Raw genomic sequence first — 14004 nt, forward strand, 5'->3', positions numbered from 1 at the left:
GTTTTCTGTTCCACTCTTAAATTTGTTTATATGGCAGTAAGTCCAGTTAATTTCAATATAATGTATTAATCTATTGAAATTAATGGATTTACATCAAAGTTTTTTTTAAGGGCTTTGGATCGGGAACACTAGTCTCTCCCCTGTTTTGGTTCGAACAGAAAACGGACATTTCTCAACATCCTATAGGAAACTTCTGTCCTTTCCCTAGAGGGCTCTACACCTGTTCCTCTAATAAGTAAGAACAGTGAAAGGCTTCCCTTTAATGGCTCTGGCAAACCTCGTATAGAACATACCGAGTTCTGAAGTTTTTCAAACAGTAAAAAAAAATACACTGTGTAAACAGGATCGGATTATTATTTTTTAAAAGCGACATGGAGAGATAGGGTGGAAGTATACTCTTACAAATAATGATTTCACACTCTGAGGATTCATCCCAACTGCCACGTTTTTAAATAAAGGGAACACGGATTAACTGATCTATTATTAGGTTGCACTGAGATGGAGAAGAACTGAAGAGGCGAATCTGACGTCTCCTAGGAGACTCCGTCATTTGAGATGAAAAACCTCAAAACTATTTCTATCCCACCTACAGCACTACTTAATTTCATTCCGTTATCTAGGAAAAGGAATCACTGTAGTTCTGCACAGCCATGAATTAACTCTGTTAAATCATCTGTTGCATCTTTGACTACTGCAACCAAACCTCAGTATTTAATGCAACATCTATCGGTATTTATTTTGAAGCCGGTATAAGTAATAAGACAGGTCTGGGGCCAAAATATTCCCTTCCACCCCACTTCCTTCCAATCAGAACTTCTGTCCTAAACACATGGGCTTGAGAGAAAACGCATAGAAACCATTCAAATGTGCAGGTAAATAAATTACATCCCAAACAAACTCAGCATTTGTTTCTATGGGGCTTACTTCCATGTAATGTGTTTAGGATTGCGGCATCAATGTTCTTAGGATCCTCGTCTTGCAATCTAATGCCAACGGTGTTCAGTGGGGCCCACGGCCAATGTAGTGAGTGTGGATAGGATTGCTGCCCCAGCTTGCAGTCCTAACCGTGTTTATTGGTCCGGGGGGGGGGGGGGAGTTCTTTTGAAATCGGTGACGGTATTCCTAGGAAATGTGGTTGTCCTTTGAGGAGTGCATTATGTAGTTATCAACGATCATGGATTATTACAACAACGGTAATTGATCACGTGAGGAACTACCGTCCAAAACGAAGAGCCTGCTGTAAACACGGGACCTGGAACTATGTTCCGACGCAGCCCCTCTTCACAGCTGAGTGCATAGGATATTGGGCGCGATAACAACATAGTTCTGACTCGCAGCCTTAAAATAAACGGAGAGGGCTTCGTTGGGGGGGGGGGAGAGGAGCTGTAAATTATCCTCCCTCCAGGTGGCTGAGAAGCTCCAACTCCTCCCTGCGTAACTGTGTGCGAGAGTCGAGTCGCATTGCCTGACACCCGCCACACAAGCGTGCCGTCGTGTTTTCCCCTGGCACGCTGCTTGCTTGGCACTCTCTCAGAGGCTGGGCGCTAACTTTTTTTCTTCCTTTCTTTCTCCAAGTGCAACTTTTTAAGAGGAGGAGGGGAAGAGAAAGGAGCGCGAGAGAGTGAGAAAAAGAAGGGGGAGGGAGAGGGAGAGAAAAAGCAGGCAAGAGCGCGAGGGCGGTTCCCCGCTGAGCGCCCGGCCTGAATGGGAGCCAATCGCGCTGCCCTGGCCTCTGCCAATCATCGGTCTCCCTCCAATCCCACCCGCGCACATTTCCAAACTCTGGTTCCCAACTGCGCCGCTCAAATGTGCCGAGCGCTCTGCCAATCGCTGGAGGCCAGAGCGGGGAGAGGATGGAAAGAGCAGCCGAGTTGGGAAGCGGAGTAGACAAAAGAAGTTAAAGAGCCGCTTAATCGCTCCATGTTTGGCAAGGCGGCGGCGCTGGTGGCGGCGGCGGCGGTGGCGGCGGCGGCGGCGGCTGACAGGGGGAGGAAGGCCGCAGCCCCCGCGGGGCTGGCCCAGGCGCGGGCTGCCCCAGCGCGTCTGGATGGGCAGCTGGGCTGCGGCGCCATGGAGCCCGCGCTGAGTTGCAAGAGGAGCCCCAGCCTGCGCTTGGCCGACCTGGCCGCCTTGCACGTTGGCGGCGGCGGCAGCGCCACCAGCGGCGGCGGCTTCCACCACTTGCGCCCGGGGGACTTGGGCTCCTCGGACCCGGCTGCTGCTGCCCCCTTCGGGCCCGAGCACGCGGCGGCGGGAGCGGGGACACTCAAGGTCAGCCCCGCCGGCCCCGAAGCAGCCTTCGCCTCCTCCTCCTCCTCGCAGTCGGCCGGCGTCGGAGTTGGCGCCAGCAGCGCGGCGCCCGCCTCGGCCAGTCACCCTTGCGGGGCGGGAAGGGGGCTGGCGCTGCGGCGGGAACATGGCGCGCGGGGCGAGCAGCACCTGCAGCAGCAGCACCCGGCGGCCGCCAGCTCGCCGATGTTCATCTCCGCGGCGGGCACGTACGGCGCCGGGGGGGACCCTCACGCCGCCGTCTTCCCGGGGCTGCACGACCACCCCGCGGGGCCCCCCGCCGGGCCCCACCCGCTCGACGGGCAGATGCGCCTGGGGCTGGCCGTGGCCGCCGCCGCCGCCGCCGAGTTTTACGGCCGCGTCGAGCCCTTCCGCCCTTCGTCTGCTGCCGCCGTCGCCGCGGCTGCCGCGGCCTCCGAAGCGTCCTACGGCCCTGCGCCGCACGGCTACCCCGTCAGCCTGGCGGCGGCGGCGGCGGCGGCCGCTTTGCAACCGCACCAGCAGCAGCCGCAGGGCCTCTCGCACCCGCCCGCACATGCGCACCACGCGCCACAGCGCCACCACCGCCACGCGGGCGCCGCCGCCGCCTTCCTGCGCTACATGCGGCCGCCCATCAAGCAGGAGCTGATCTGCAAGTGGATCGAGGCCGAGGCGCCGGGCGGCGCGCCGCCTTGCTCCAAGACGTACAGCACCATGCACGAGCTGGTCAACCACGTCACCGTGGAGCACGTCGGGGGCCCCGAGCAGAGCAGCCACGTGTGCTTCTGGGAGGAGTGTCCCCGCCAGGGGAAGCCCTTCAAGGCCAAGTACAAGCTCATCAACCACATCCGCGTGCACACGGGCGAGAAGCCTTTCCCTTGCCCGTTCCCGGGATGCGGCAAGGTCTTCGCCCGGTCCGAGAACCTCAAGATCCACAAGCGAACTCATACAGGTGGGTGGCGGAGGCTGGAGTGGGCTCCTCCTGCCTCTGGCTGCTGCGTCTCTCCCTGCGCCGTCCTGGGCTCTTTTCTCTCCCCCCGCCCCCCCCCTCCTCCCTTCCTCTTTCCCCTACGCACAGTCAGACATGTGACTTTTGTCATGAATAAGTAATTTCTTCAGCGCGATCGCGCCTAGGCTGCCGCAAGCGAGAGATTCTCGCTTGGTACCTCTGCATTGTGTCTGTGTGCGTGTTTGGCATGGGCGGGATGATCTCATTCACAGCGCCCACTGCGGCTGTTAGGGGAGCAAGCGAGCTTTCCAGTTCCGCAGAATCCTTCAGCCAGGCAGATGAAGAATGCTGTGAGTGTCTAGAAAAAAAGATCAGCGAAGTCCCAACAAGGCCAATACCTCTGTCCTTTAGCAGCCGGAAGGAAGGCGTACACCCAAATTGTCTCCGTTTTCTACTTCCAGTTCTAGTTTCTCTTTCTCCTGTCTCTCTCCTGTTGTTTGCTTTATTTGTGTGTTAGTATGAGGGAAAAGGGGAATCGTGCTTTCCAGCAAGAAATGGAGGAAAAATTGATTTTGTTGAGTGATAAGAGTGGAAGGGGTCCTCTTCAAATGAGGTCACCGATATTTACTTCTAGCGCTCTAAAACATACGCATCCCTCAGGGGAAGTAATTGCAAGTTTCTCTCTCTTAACAGTTTTGGGGCGGTGATAGTGAACGTCTGTTTTCTTTTTAATTTGTTTGAAATATGTGCTTTGACTTAAGGGGACACTTTATTGCGATTCCTACAGCTGAAATTATGCTTAAGAACAAGTGGAAAGGAAAGCGACACGGGTGTGCCTTTGAAGGGGAATCTCCGCTGGACTCGCTATTTCAATGGAGTTTTGTTTATGGCGCTGTATCTTTTACAGCTTTGATTTGCAACTGGCCTTTTGGCTTAACTTAAAAGTCAGTTGGGATTTATAGTTGCGTGTAGACAGATATTATCCACCGGAGGCTGTTTATAGGGAGGGGGGAGGCAGGACAGGAGGGGGACTTTGCCTAATTGTTTTCATGATTTATTGTGTGTTGTTGCGAGAGAGAGAGAGAGAGAGAGAGAGAGGCTGAAGAGGTCCAACGTGCTATTCAAACGCCAAAGCAAATGGCCCCTGGCGGCAAGAGCTATCGATTTCTAGATGCGGAATCTGTCGGACCAAACCCATCTGTGCATCCACTCAGCACCCTCGTCCTCCCATGCAGCCCTCTCAGCACTCTGTAGCGAGGGGAGGCGTGTGTGTGTTCTGAATTTGTCCCGCAGGCGAAGTGTATGTAATGCTGGCTGCCTTGGATACAAGTTCTTGCTTTGGCAGGACAAGCTCTTTCTGACCAGGACCTAAATGCGGGCGGATGAGTGGGTACATGAGTTGGTTGACCTCCTGGTGGAAGGGAAGCAGCCCCTGGTGGATCCTAGAGCATCAAGATCTAACTAGCCCTTTCTCTTGCACTCTCTTTCCATTGGAGTCACTCCAATTCATGGCGCTTCCCCTTCCTTGCTGTTGCTCCCGCTCGTGAACCTGTTTGTCCGTGTCCACCAAACCGTCTTAGCTGCCTTTTGGCCCAAGGTTCTTGCGTTTGGGGAAACGAGTGTTGCTCACCCCCTCAGAAATGCTGGTCCAAGGGATGGAATGGAGGAGGGAACAGAAGCAGGCACAGTGCCTGCGTCCTGTTGCATGTTGAAAATCCGGAGAGGGCCCCTCAGGCATGGGCAAACGAGGGGTTCTGTGAACCTCGAAAGCTTACAGTGCTTTTTTCTGCAACAGAAGTTGACCGGGCGCTGGATAAAACCACACACGCACAGGTTCCACAGTTTGCAAGGCTCGGGCTTGGCAGGACTTTTGCCGCTGCCTTTGCCAAAGCAGTGAGGTGACTACAGAGGCATCGGATACACGCCCCCCCCCCCGCACGGTTTCCCTCTCCCGAGTTGCTCACACTCTTTGAATGAAACACTTGTGCAGACAAGTGCAAAACGAATCAATAGGACACCTGAGGAAGTTGGACTTCAGCGCTATGTACCCCAGTCGCCCTTCTCCCCTGAGGGACACTTTCCCTTCCTCCCACACGCTCAACCCACCCTCGCCTCCAAGTCAGATGGAGGAATAACTGTAGGTCGCTGACCCACAAGCCCGGGACAAAACCAGCCTCAGCGTCCTCTCTGGGGCCAGACTTCTCCCACCGCCGGCGCAGGAGGAAGTCTCTTTCTCCATCTGCCGGCAGCTGAGCCGGAGGAGGGAGAAAGAGGCTGCAGTTTCGGGCACTTCGATGCGTTTCGTGCAAGGCACAAGAACGTGTTTTGATTTGCCCTCTTGTTCTCTTCAGACTTAAGGAGGAAAACCTGCGGTCCTTCCGGCCAGCATTTCCTCGTGCACCACTGCAGGCACCTCACCTAGGCCTGAATTAGAATTAGCCTAGGAAATCCAAGTGCGAGCCGGATATGAAAGATCACTTTAAAAACAACACCTCATAACCGACGGTGCGTTTACGTTTCATGAGCTAACAACCATCATAGTAGGCAACGGCTTCTCTCTTGATCGATACCGCGCAAGTTGTTGCCCTCCGGAGTACACGTGGGTTTATATAAAAGGGCCACTATCCACTTCACATTAGCAAGCCAGAAGTTTCCTAGTTCCACAGAGAAAGGGAGTTTACGAGCTGAATGTTCCGCTGCAAGAAACTTTGCTCTGGCGACGAACCTTCAGGCTGCAGCGCAGCTCTCGGCTTCAGCGGGAATCATCTGCAAATGGTTAAACTCTGACGTGAACCTTTCGTCAGAGACGAGGCCAAAACAAGCCACCGGGCTGGCACGGGCATCTCACTTCGGGATATTTGATCCTTGCAACCAGGGCTTCCCTTGAAACGCAGTCCTCTTCCCCAGAACCAAATGTAATTTTAAGCACACACACACCGCTGATCGTTCTTAACAGCAGACAAATCGGGTTACCGGCTCCTATAGACGCACAAAACTCCCTGACAACCCGATAATAAATAGGAAAGAAACAACCTTCTACCACTAGCTGAAAATATTTCAGCTGAAATAACAACGGGGGGCTGCCTGGACCCTTATTATTCCCAAACACAGCCAGTTGGGAGTAAGTCCCATTGAGATTAATAGGAGTACTTGCTGCTGTGTAAATAGGCTTGGCGCTGAAGATCACATCTTTTTTTCTCTGCGTGTTAATATACTGTAGCAACAGCGTTTGTTAGTGCCACGGAGACTAACAGCGCAAATCTTGTGCAAGTTTACTCCGAAGTAAATCCCTTTGTGTTCAATGGCGCTTTCCTTTCCTTTCTTTCCTTTTTTTTCTTTTGGGTTGTATGACTGTAAACCGCATGAGGGCATTTGCCAGTTGGGCGGTATATAAATCTAATAAACAAATAACTGCTCGCAGGTAAGTGTACATAGGATTGCAGCTATAGAAAGGTGCTCCAGGGCTTTGGTTTTGTAGAAAACATTTACTCCTGGAATCAAGGCTTGTCTGTTGTAGTAGTTTGGAATCGGTATATGGCAAAAAAAATATATGCCCAGGAAAACGGCTGCCATAAATTAAGACTTCTGCATTTTCCAAACAAAATACTGCCACAGAGAGCAGATGGATGCATTTCTAATAGTCAAAACAAGGAAGGTTGTAATCCTAGGTATCTTCCTAACCAAAAGTAAATCCTGTTGAACGGATGTCGTACTTATTTCTAAGTAAACATGTTAATGATTGAGCTGGATGAAAGACCTGGGTGATGTTGTTGTTGACTAGAAAACTTGTATTAAATAAATATATAACCTGATATATTAGTTGCTGTAAATAATATACAATAAATAGACTTTTAAAAATATATATGCATTTTTAGCATCATTTTTGTATCAGAATCGTTGCAGTGTATGGGATTTCTTTCTTTATTTTAATGTATACTTTCAAAAATGGATTAGCCCATTCCCCCAATCCCTGTACTATGCCATTGCAACAGGAAATACCGCATTTTGTATTGTTGCTTCCAGACCCCATAGACAAGAATTCTCACTGGCAAGAGAAATGTCTGTGTAACAAACCTAGTAGTATGCATTGTGCCTCCAGGCCAGAGAAGCTTAAAGGGATACAGCTGAAAGGGCCTGAGGGTCATTTTCACACCCACATTTACAGTTAAGCTGTGCATTAAACCCATTTAAACAGATCCTTGGTAGATGTCCTAGCATAAACTAGGCCCAAATAAAGAGATCTTGCTGGGGCAGTGCATTTTTTTTTTTTGCCTTTATTAGGCTGTGTTTCTCTTGGAACTGGTGGTTTGGCAGAGATGTGCTTCCTCTCTGAGAGCATGATCTGTTGAGGTTGTAAAAGAAAGAAAGAAAGAACACTGATGTGTTTAAACAGGTGTTACTTTTATTTCATTTTTTGAAAAGGAACGGATCTCTTTTGCCAACCACTGGGAAAGGATTATGGCAATATGGGTTGTTTTGGAGACAAAGCTATCTCCCTGTATTGCCATGTAAGCCCCCCACTCTAATCCATCATTTAAAATTTTCATTTGCAAGACAAATGATATGGGCATGGAATAAGGAGAGACATTTCCATTGTTCTGAATTGGTGTATCTCAAAGTCCTGCTGTATCCTATCACAGTTTAGAAAATATTCTTTACCCATGTGGACTACTTTTTGGAGAAAATGTAAACCTACCCACTCCCACCTTGTATCTCTGCAGCCAGCTTGTTTTTAGTGTTGGTATTACCCTGACAAATGGGACTGTATAGGGGTGGGGATAGACCCCGGGCTGGGATCAAATTTCTCTGCTTTACAGGAGATGGCCAATTCTCTCTAGGCCTTGTCTCTCCTATTCCCCACTCTTGTGTTTGGTTTGACATGTAAATACAAAAGATTTGGGATTTCTTCCTTCCCTTTCACAGGAGGCCCATTATGGATGGTTTTTTTTCTCTTTCAGGGGAGAAGCCTTTTAAATGTGAGTTTGATGGCTGTGACAGGAAGTTTGCCAATAGCAGTGACAGAAAGAAACACTCTCATGTCCACACCAGTGACAAGCCATATTTCTGCAAAGTCAGAGGCTGCGACAAGTCCTACACGCACCCAAGCTCCTTGCGCAAGCACATGAAGATCCATTGCAAATCCCCACCACCTTCTCCTACCCCAGGATCTCATGGCTACCAGACCATGGGGACATCACTGGGTGCCCCACTGTCCCCTCTCCAGGACTCCGGTAGGGGCCGCCCTGCCAACCTTTCTCCTCAGGTCACCAATCTCAATGAATGGTATGTCTGCCAGGCCAGTGGGGCACCCAACCACCTCCATACGCCATCTAGTAATGCCACATCTTCCGAGGAGGAAGAGGAGGAGGAGGAAGAGACGTATAGGAACTCTGAGACAAGAACTATTCATTAGAACTGGGAGGGAGGGAGGGAGGACTTGGGGGATGGCACACATGCATGCCATCTTGGTTAACTTGGGCTATTTATTCAGTATATGAAACCCTATGGTGTTTGTACATGTAACTAATTTAATTAAGACATTGGACTTGCCTCTTTTTTAATTATTATTTTATTAAAAGGAAGAAACTTTAAAAAAACGTATCAAACTGGACTGCAACAGTGACCCAACCATCATCATTCTTTTCTAAGTCTAAGGAAGATGCCAGAAGAGTTGTTCAATGGATTGCTTGGTCTGCAATTTATGTACTGCCAATCTGACATTTCCATACAATAGTTTTCTCAAAATAAAACCAGGAATGTGGCTTATGAATGTAATTTGGAAGCTAATGGGCTTTCTCTGTGCCAAGAGCTTGCCCACCCATTTTTTCAAGGTATGTACTTCTGGGCCTCTGCTGCACAGCAAACACCTGTGAAACTGCCAATTGATTCCTTGCATCCAAATACAGTATATGTGCAGTTCACTGCCTTTGAAATCTTAGTCTTTGGATTTGTCTAAGATCTCAAAATTGAATTCTTAAACATAGCCTTTGGGTTGAAGGTTGTATCACATTAAAACCAATGAGAAAAACTCTCACCATTCCTAGTCTTAAGAGTGCGCCCTTACAGATCAATACTAAATATGTTTATGTGTAAGATAGGTTCATTGTTTTAAATGGAACTCACTTCCATGTAAATATATTTGGGCAGGTGGGACAGGGAGTCACAGTCCTGGCTGAAGAGGGAGGGAAGGGTCACAGGCCAGGCTGAATAGAATTCCACAAACACTATTAGATAGTTTTGTTGAGATTTCTTCTTCTGGCCACCTGACCCCAAACATGTTTGTTCAGATGTAGGTTGCATTTATTTCAGTGGTGCTTACTTCCAAATAAGTATACTTAGGACTTCAGCCTTATGTGTCTCAATTCCTTGAGTTTGTCTAATAATTTAGAAAATCTTCTCAGGCTCTAACCCTGAAAATGGAGAAAAATTATAACAGCTACTTTGTGTCAATATTAATGCTGTAATCATTACTGAGGTTTTTTTAAAAAATACATTCCAGGGAATATGAATGCATTTGTCCCACTGATTTCACTGTTACTTACTTATAAGTGTCTTAGCAGGTCTGTTGTATAGGTCTTCCTTTTCATATGAGTTTGGCTAAATGAGAAGATCTGTCTTTATATGCTACATAGCAGACACCATGACTCTAAACACACTTTACTTGTGAACCAGTCACATTGCGTCAGAGTAAATTGGATTTGTGGGTAAGCAATATTTGGGAATGAAGCCCGGCCTGTAGTGTTAGGTCAAAAGTGCTATGAACTTCACAGCTGCGATGTCTAAGTCTCCCTGTTGAAAGAGTTACGATGCTAGAGTGACACATACTTTCTGGAAGATATTATTTTTTACTGATCCAGCTTTACAGTTTTATGTGTGCAAGAGGTTCTATCCCCCACTGCCCCCCCATCTGAAATCCTGTTAGGTATGCAAAGTACCAATGACCAAGGTATATTGAGGTTTTTAAGGAAAGCAAATTGTCATAAATGTATAAATGGAGGAGGGAACACTGAATAGATTACTTTTGGCCTAGCTGCCAAGCTATTAAAGAGAGAGGTCATGGAACACTGACAATTTATGATGTAGTTGGTATGACACATTTCACATGCAAAATGCTGGTTCATCATAAACACCCTACAGATAATCTAAAGAGCACTAATTTATCCTCAGAGACCACCGAATAAGTAACTGGTTGCCTACCCATTCCCAGGGCTTGTAGAAATGTGTGGGGATTTTGTGTGTGTGTGTACTGTGATATGTAGTCTTGTCATTGTTATGAATTGTTATGTGGAAGTGATTTATTTTGTACAGCTGAATTTATTTATTTTTTTATTTTTAGATATCAACATTTCCCCCCTCTCTTTTCTTTTTGAAGAGTACAGAACACACCAAAGAAGAATATTATTAATTTTGGTGATAGATTGTTTATAATTCTGTGGTTGTTTTGGGGGGAAAAGGTCATTATATTTTTCAAGTTACTTGAATGAACAATGTAATGTGAAAAAAGGTCCTTTCTGCATGTCTCCTGTGCAGTGTGTTGGTGATTCAATATAGTTTATAGAGATATTTGTTTCTTAGTACAGTGTATGGTGCTGTCAGTCTGGAAGCCTTTAAATGTCCTGATCATATTGTTATATGAACTGAAAAAGGACACTCCTTTTAATATCTATATCTATAAATATATAAATGAGAACTTGAATACAAAACATTTTTAAAAATTGTTTATTTGTTTTCCATTCCTTTCTTCTTCAAAACCCATTCAAATAATAAGAAAAAATTACAGTGACGCAAGACATGGACTTTTAAAGGATAAGTTATATTTTGATTACCTTTGTTTTAGAAAAATTCATACTGATTTTAAAATAATTGTTTAATTTATACATTTTATTCTCCCTCTCCCCACAAAATAGATTGCACTATCCATTATACATCCTCATATTTGTTTAATGTGAAACTTAATATCTTCAAGGAAATAAATTTACTGGGAAGCAAGTACTTGGTTTCAATGGATTTACTTCCAAGTACATGTGGTTATCATTTGGGGTTGCCAGGACTAGCATACTGTTTCTCTACTGTGCTATAGCTTTCCCCACATATTTTTAAAACATACGATACCTCCTTCATATCTGTAAGCCCGGTCATAACAAAGCAAGAATGGTTGAAGTAAAATAAAAATATTCTTCTTATATCTTACTTGTGCTTTATTGTGTGCAGAGAAATTAAGGGGACACATTGATCACATCCATCAAAGAAGAGGCAGGCAAGTCTTCAATAATTTTTCCTTCCTTGGATGGAAAATATTTGTCAGGAATGAATTAAGTACAGAATTATCTGTACAACATATCCCTTTACTCATCCAAATCATGATGAGTCAGTCTACCAAGCTAAAAAGGTGAAGAAGTCCACAGCAGAATCTGAAGGCCAGGCTCATAATTAAGATGAGATTCAACCTTATACATGGATGTGTGAGAAAGTGTGTTGTGTGTGTATAAGTGTGTGCATGTATGTTCTATTAACCTGTTACAAGGAAGTAGGTTTTTGTACAATACACAGAATTGTTGAAGCTTTGTCAGGAGCATATTTTTACATTTATGCACCTTGATGAATTTTAAAAGAAATAACATTTTGAAAAGCAGACCTATATCTGTTTTGAATCCTGCAAATCTCAGAGAGGGAAACCAATAGCACTAACGTATCCTTTTAAAGGAATGTCTTTAAATGCCACATGATTTGGTCGATCTGACCCAAGTATGTTAAACCTCAAGGATCTCTTCCTGTAGCCTTTTAAATAAAGAATGGGTTAAAGCTATGACATAAACAATGTATAGTAAAGTACTACAGCAATAGATTGTTCTATAATAATACTATCATAATAGACTGACTAATTTGGGGATAGTGTTCATCATGGGGAATCTAGATGGGGTAATCTAGATGGGGGAAGATATTTCGGAGCTGCAGAATGCTATATATTTTTAGGGGAACAGAATTGTCTGCTGAAGCTGACACAACCCCCTTCCCCTTCCCCTAAATGTGTATCTTAGCAGTGCCTCGATTGCTCTCTGTTATTCTCCACCTATTCGTTCCACTTCCTAAAAGTGCCTGATCCATATGTCAACACTGTCTCTGGCCCATCCCGCCCCAAGCAAACGTAGTGTTTTTGGCCTCAGCGTTGTCAAACATTCGGAAAGTGAAACAGGTTGCAAAGAGTTGTTTCGGGGAAATGAATAAGGACCATTTCAATCGGGAAAGGCGGTGGGGTGGGGAGGGGAACGAGGTCTCTTAAATAAGCACTCCAGTCAAGGGTGGGGGCGGGTAGGAGGACTTCTGCCTCTCTGACGGAGTCTCTGGTGAAAAGGAGGGGAGTACAAAGCGCCCCCCCCATTTAGACATGAATCATTCATGGGAAATATATCAAAGATAAAAGATATGTGACAATGAGGAGCCTGAAACAAGTTTTCCCCTTCTTGTTTTCTGCCTTCCGACGCCCCAACTGCCTCCCCCGGAGCTCCCTCCCCCGTCTATAGAGTTGGAATTGACCACTGCTCGTCCTGCGCCACTTCAAAGCAATCTGGTCCAGAACGGAAGGCTCGGCGCTTGGACAATCTTCATGGTGTGTTAAGATTTCTATGGCAATTGGCAAGCGAGGCTTTTCCCATCTGAATATGGCTCAGAGAAAAGCCACTTATTGACACGAAGTTGGCCATCTTCAAAGACTTCATCTCTCCTAGGCGGGGGCGGGGGGGGGGAAGTACTCTCACACACAAGGCTTTAAATCAGCCGTGATCCACTTTTTGTCTTAGTTACCGGTCGGGGGTGGCGGCGGTAAGGGAAGAATCGCACTGATGGTGAGGTTCGCCAGGGTCTGCATTCGTTTTTTGTGGTTGTTTTTGTTTTGCATTTCTGTTTGTGTGTTTTTGGCAAGACGTTTTTGTTGTTGTTGGGGGTTTTTTTAAGCAGCGGCGGAGACAGGGAAATCACGCCTGGAGGAGGGAGAAGTCCGGGGAGCTTGAGCAAATTGGCAGGTTTGCATTTCACACACTGTGACTTGAACGCGTTTATTGACTTAAGCTCTATTGACCGCAAAGGCACTTGCTTCCAAGTAACACCCCGGCCTAAGCTCCTTAGCTGAAATGAATCCCATCGCGTTCTATGGAACTTGATTTGTGCGCGTCGGATTGGGGTGTGTTTCGGGGGAGCCGCCCAAGACGGCTCTCTGGCAGGGGAATCAAAGTGGAATAGGTGTTCATTCAAGCCGTTCGGACATACGACCTTGGACATGCAAAAACCTTGGGTGACTTCACAAATGCATGAGCATCGCCACATTTCTGCTCAATTACTGGACACATGTATGTTGATCATGTGATTATCATGAGTGAGTGGGGCTATGGCAGGGCCATGACACCACAGAGAGCCCCTCCCTGTCTTCTCACATCACCTCACATACAATGTCTTTCAGTGGAGTCCACACATTTAGGTGCTATTTTTATCCCTGGATAAATTGTAGCATCCACTGACTTGCGCACGTGAATAGGCCATCGTAAATGTGCTATTCACAGAAGAACTTCCCTATCAACTCGCACATAATGCTTTTAACCCGAGTCAGTTCTCTGATGTACAGAAATACGGTAATACGTATGCATTTAGGAACTAATCCAAGGTTTTGCACGTCCAAGCCAGAGGGATATTTTATATAACTAAATGCTAAGAAGAGAGGGCCGGTCCACGAATTCATCCACACAATGTTATTGGTCAACATTTGATGGTTTAGAGCTGAGTGTGTGAATGGACTC

General features: G+C 46.8%; 1 protein-coding gene across 1 annotated transcript; it reads left to right on the forward strand.

The window, feature by feature from the left end:
- The first annotated feature begins 1920 nt into the window (after nucleotides 1-1920).
- On the forward strand, nucleotides 1921-8630 carry ZIC5 (Zic family zinc finger 5). Its single transcript, XM_084845529.1, has 2 exons — nucleotides 1921-3220; nucleotides 8176-8630. Exons 1-2 carry the CDS (start codon nucleotides 1921-1923, stop codon nucleotides 8628-8630), a joined length of 1755 nt encoding a protein of 584 aa, XP_084701655.1.
- The last annotated feature ends 5374 nt before the right edge of the window (nucleotides 8631-14004 follow it).

This window comes from Heloderma suspectum, chromosome 3, assembly GCF_057233095.1.
Source record: "Heloderma suspectum isolate Gila_16-S chromosome 3, 16-S_ref, whole genome shotgun sequence".
Classification (NCBI taxonomy): domain Eukaryota; kingdom Metazoa; phylum Chordata; class Lepidosauria; order Squamata; family Helodermatidae; genus Heloderma; species Heloderma suspectum.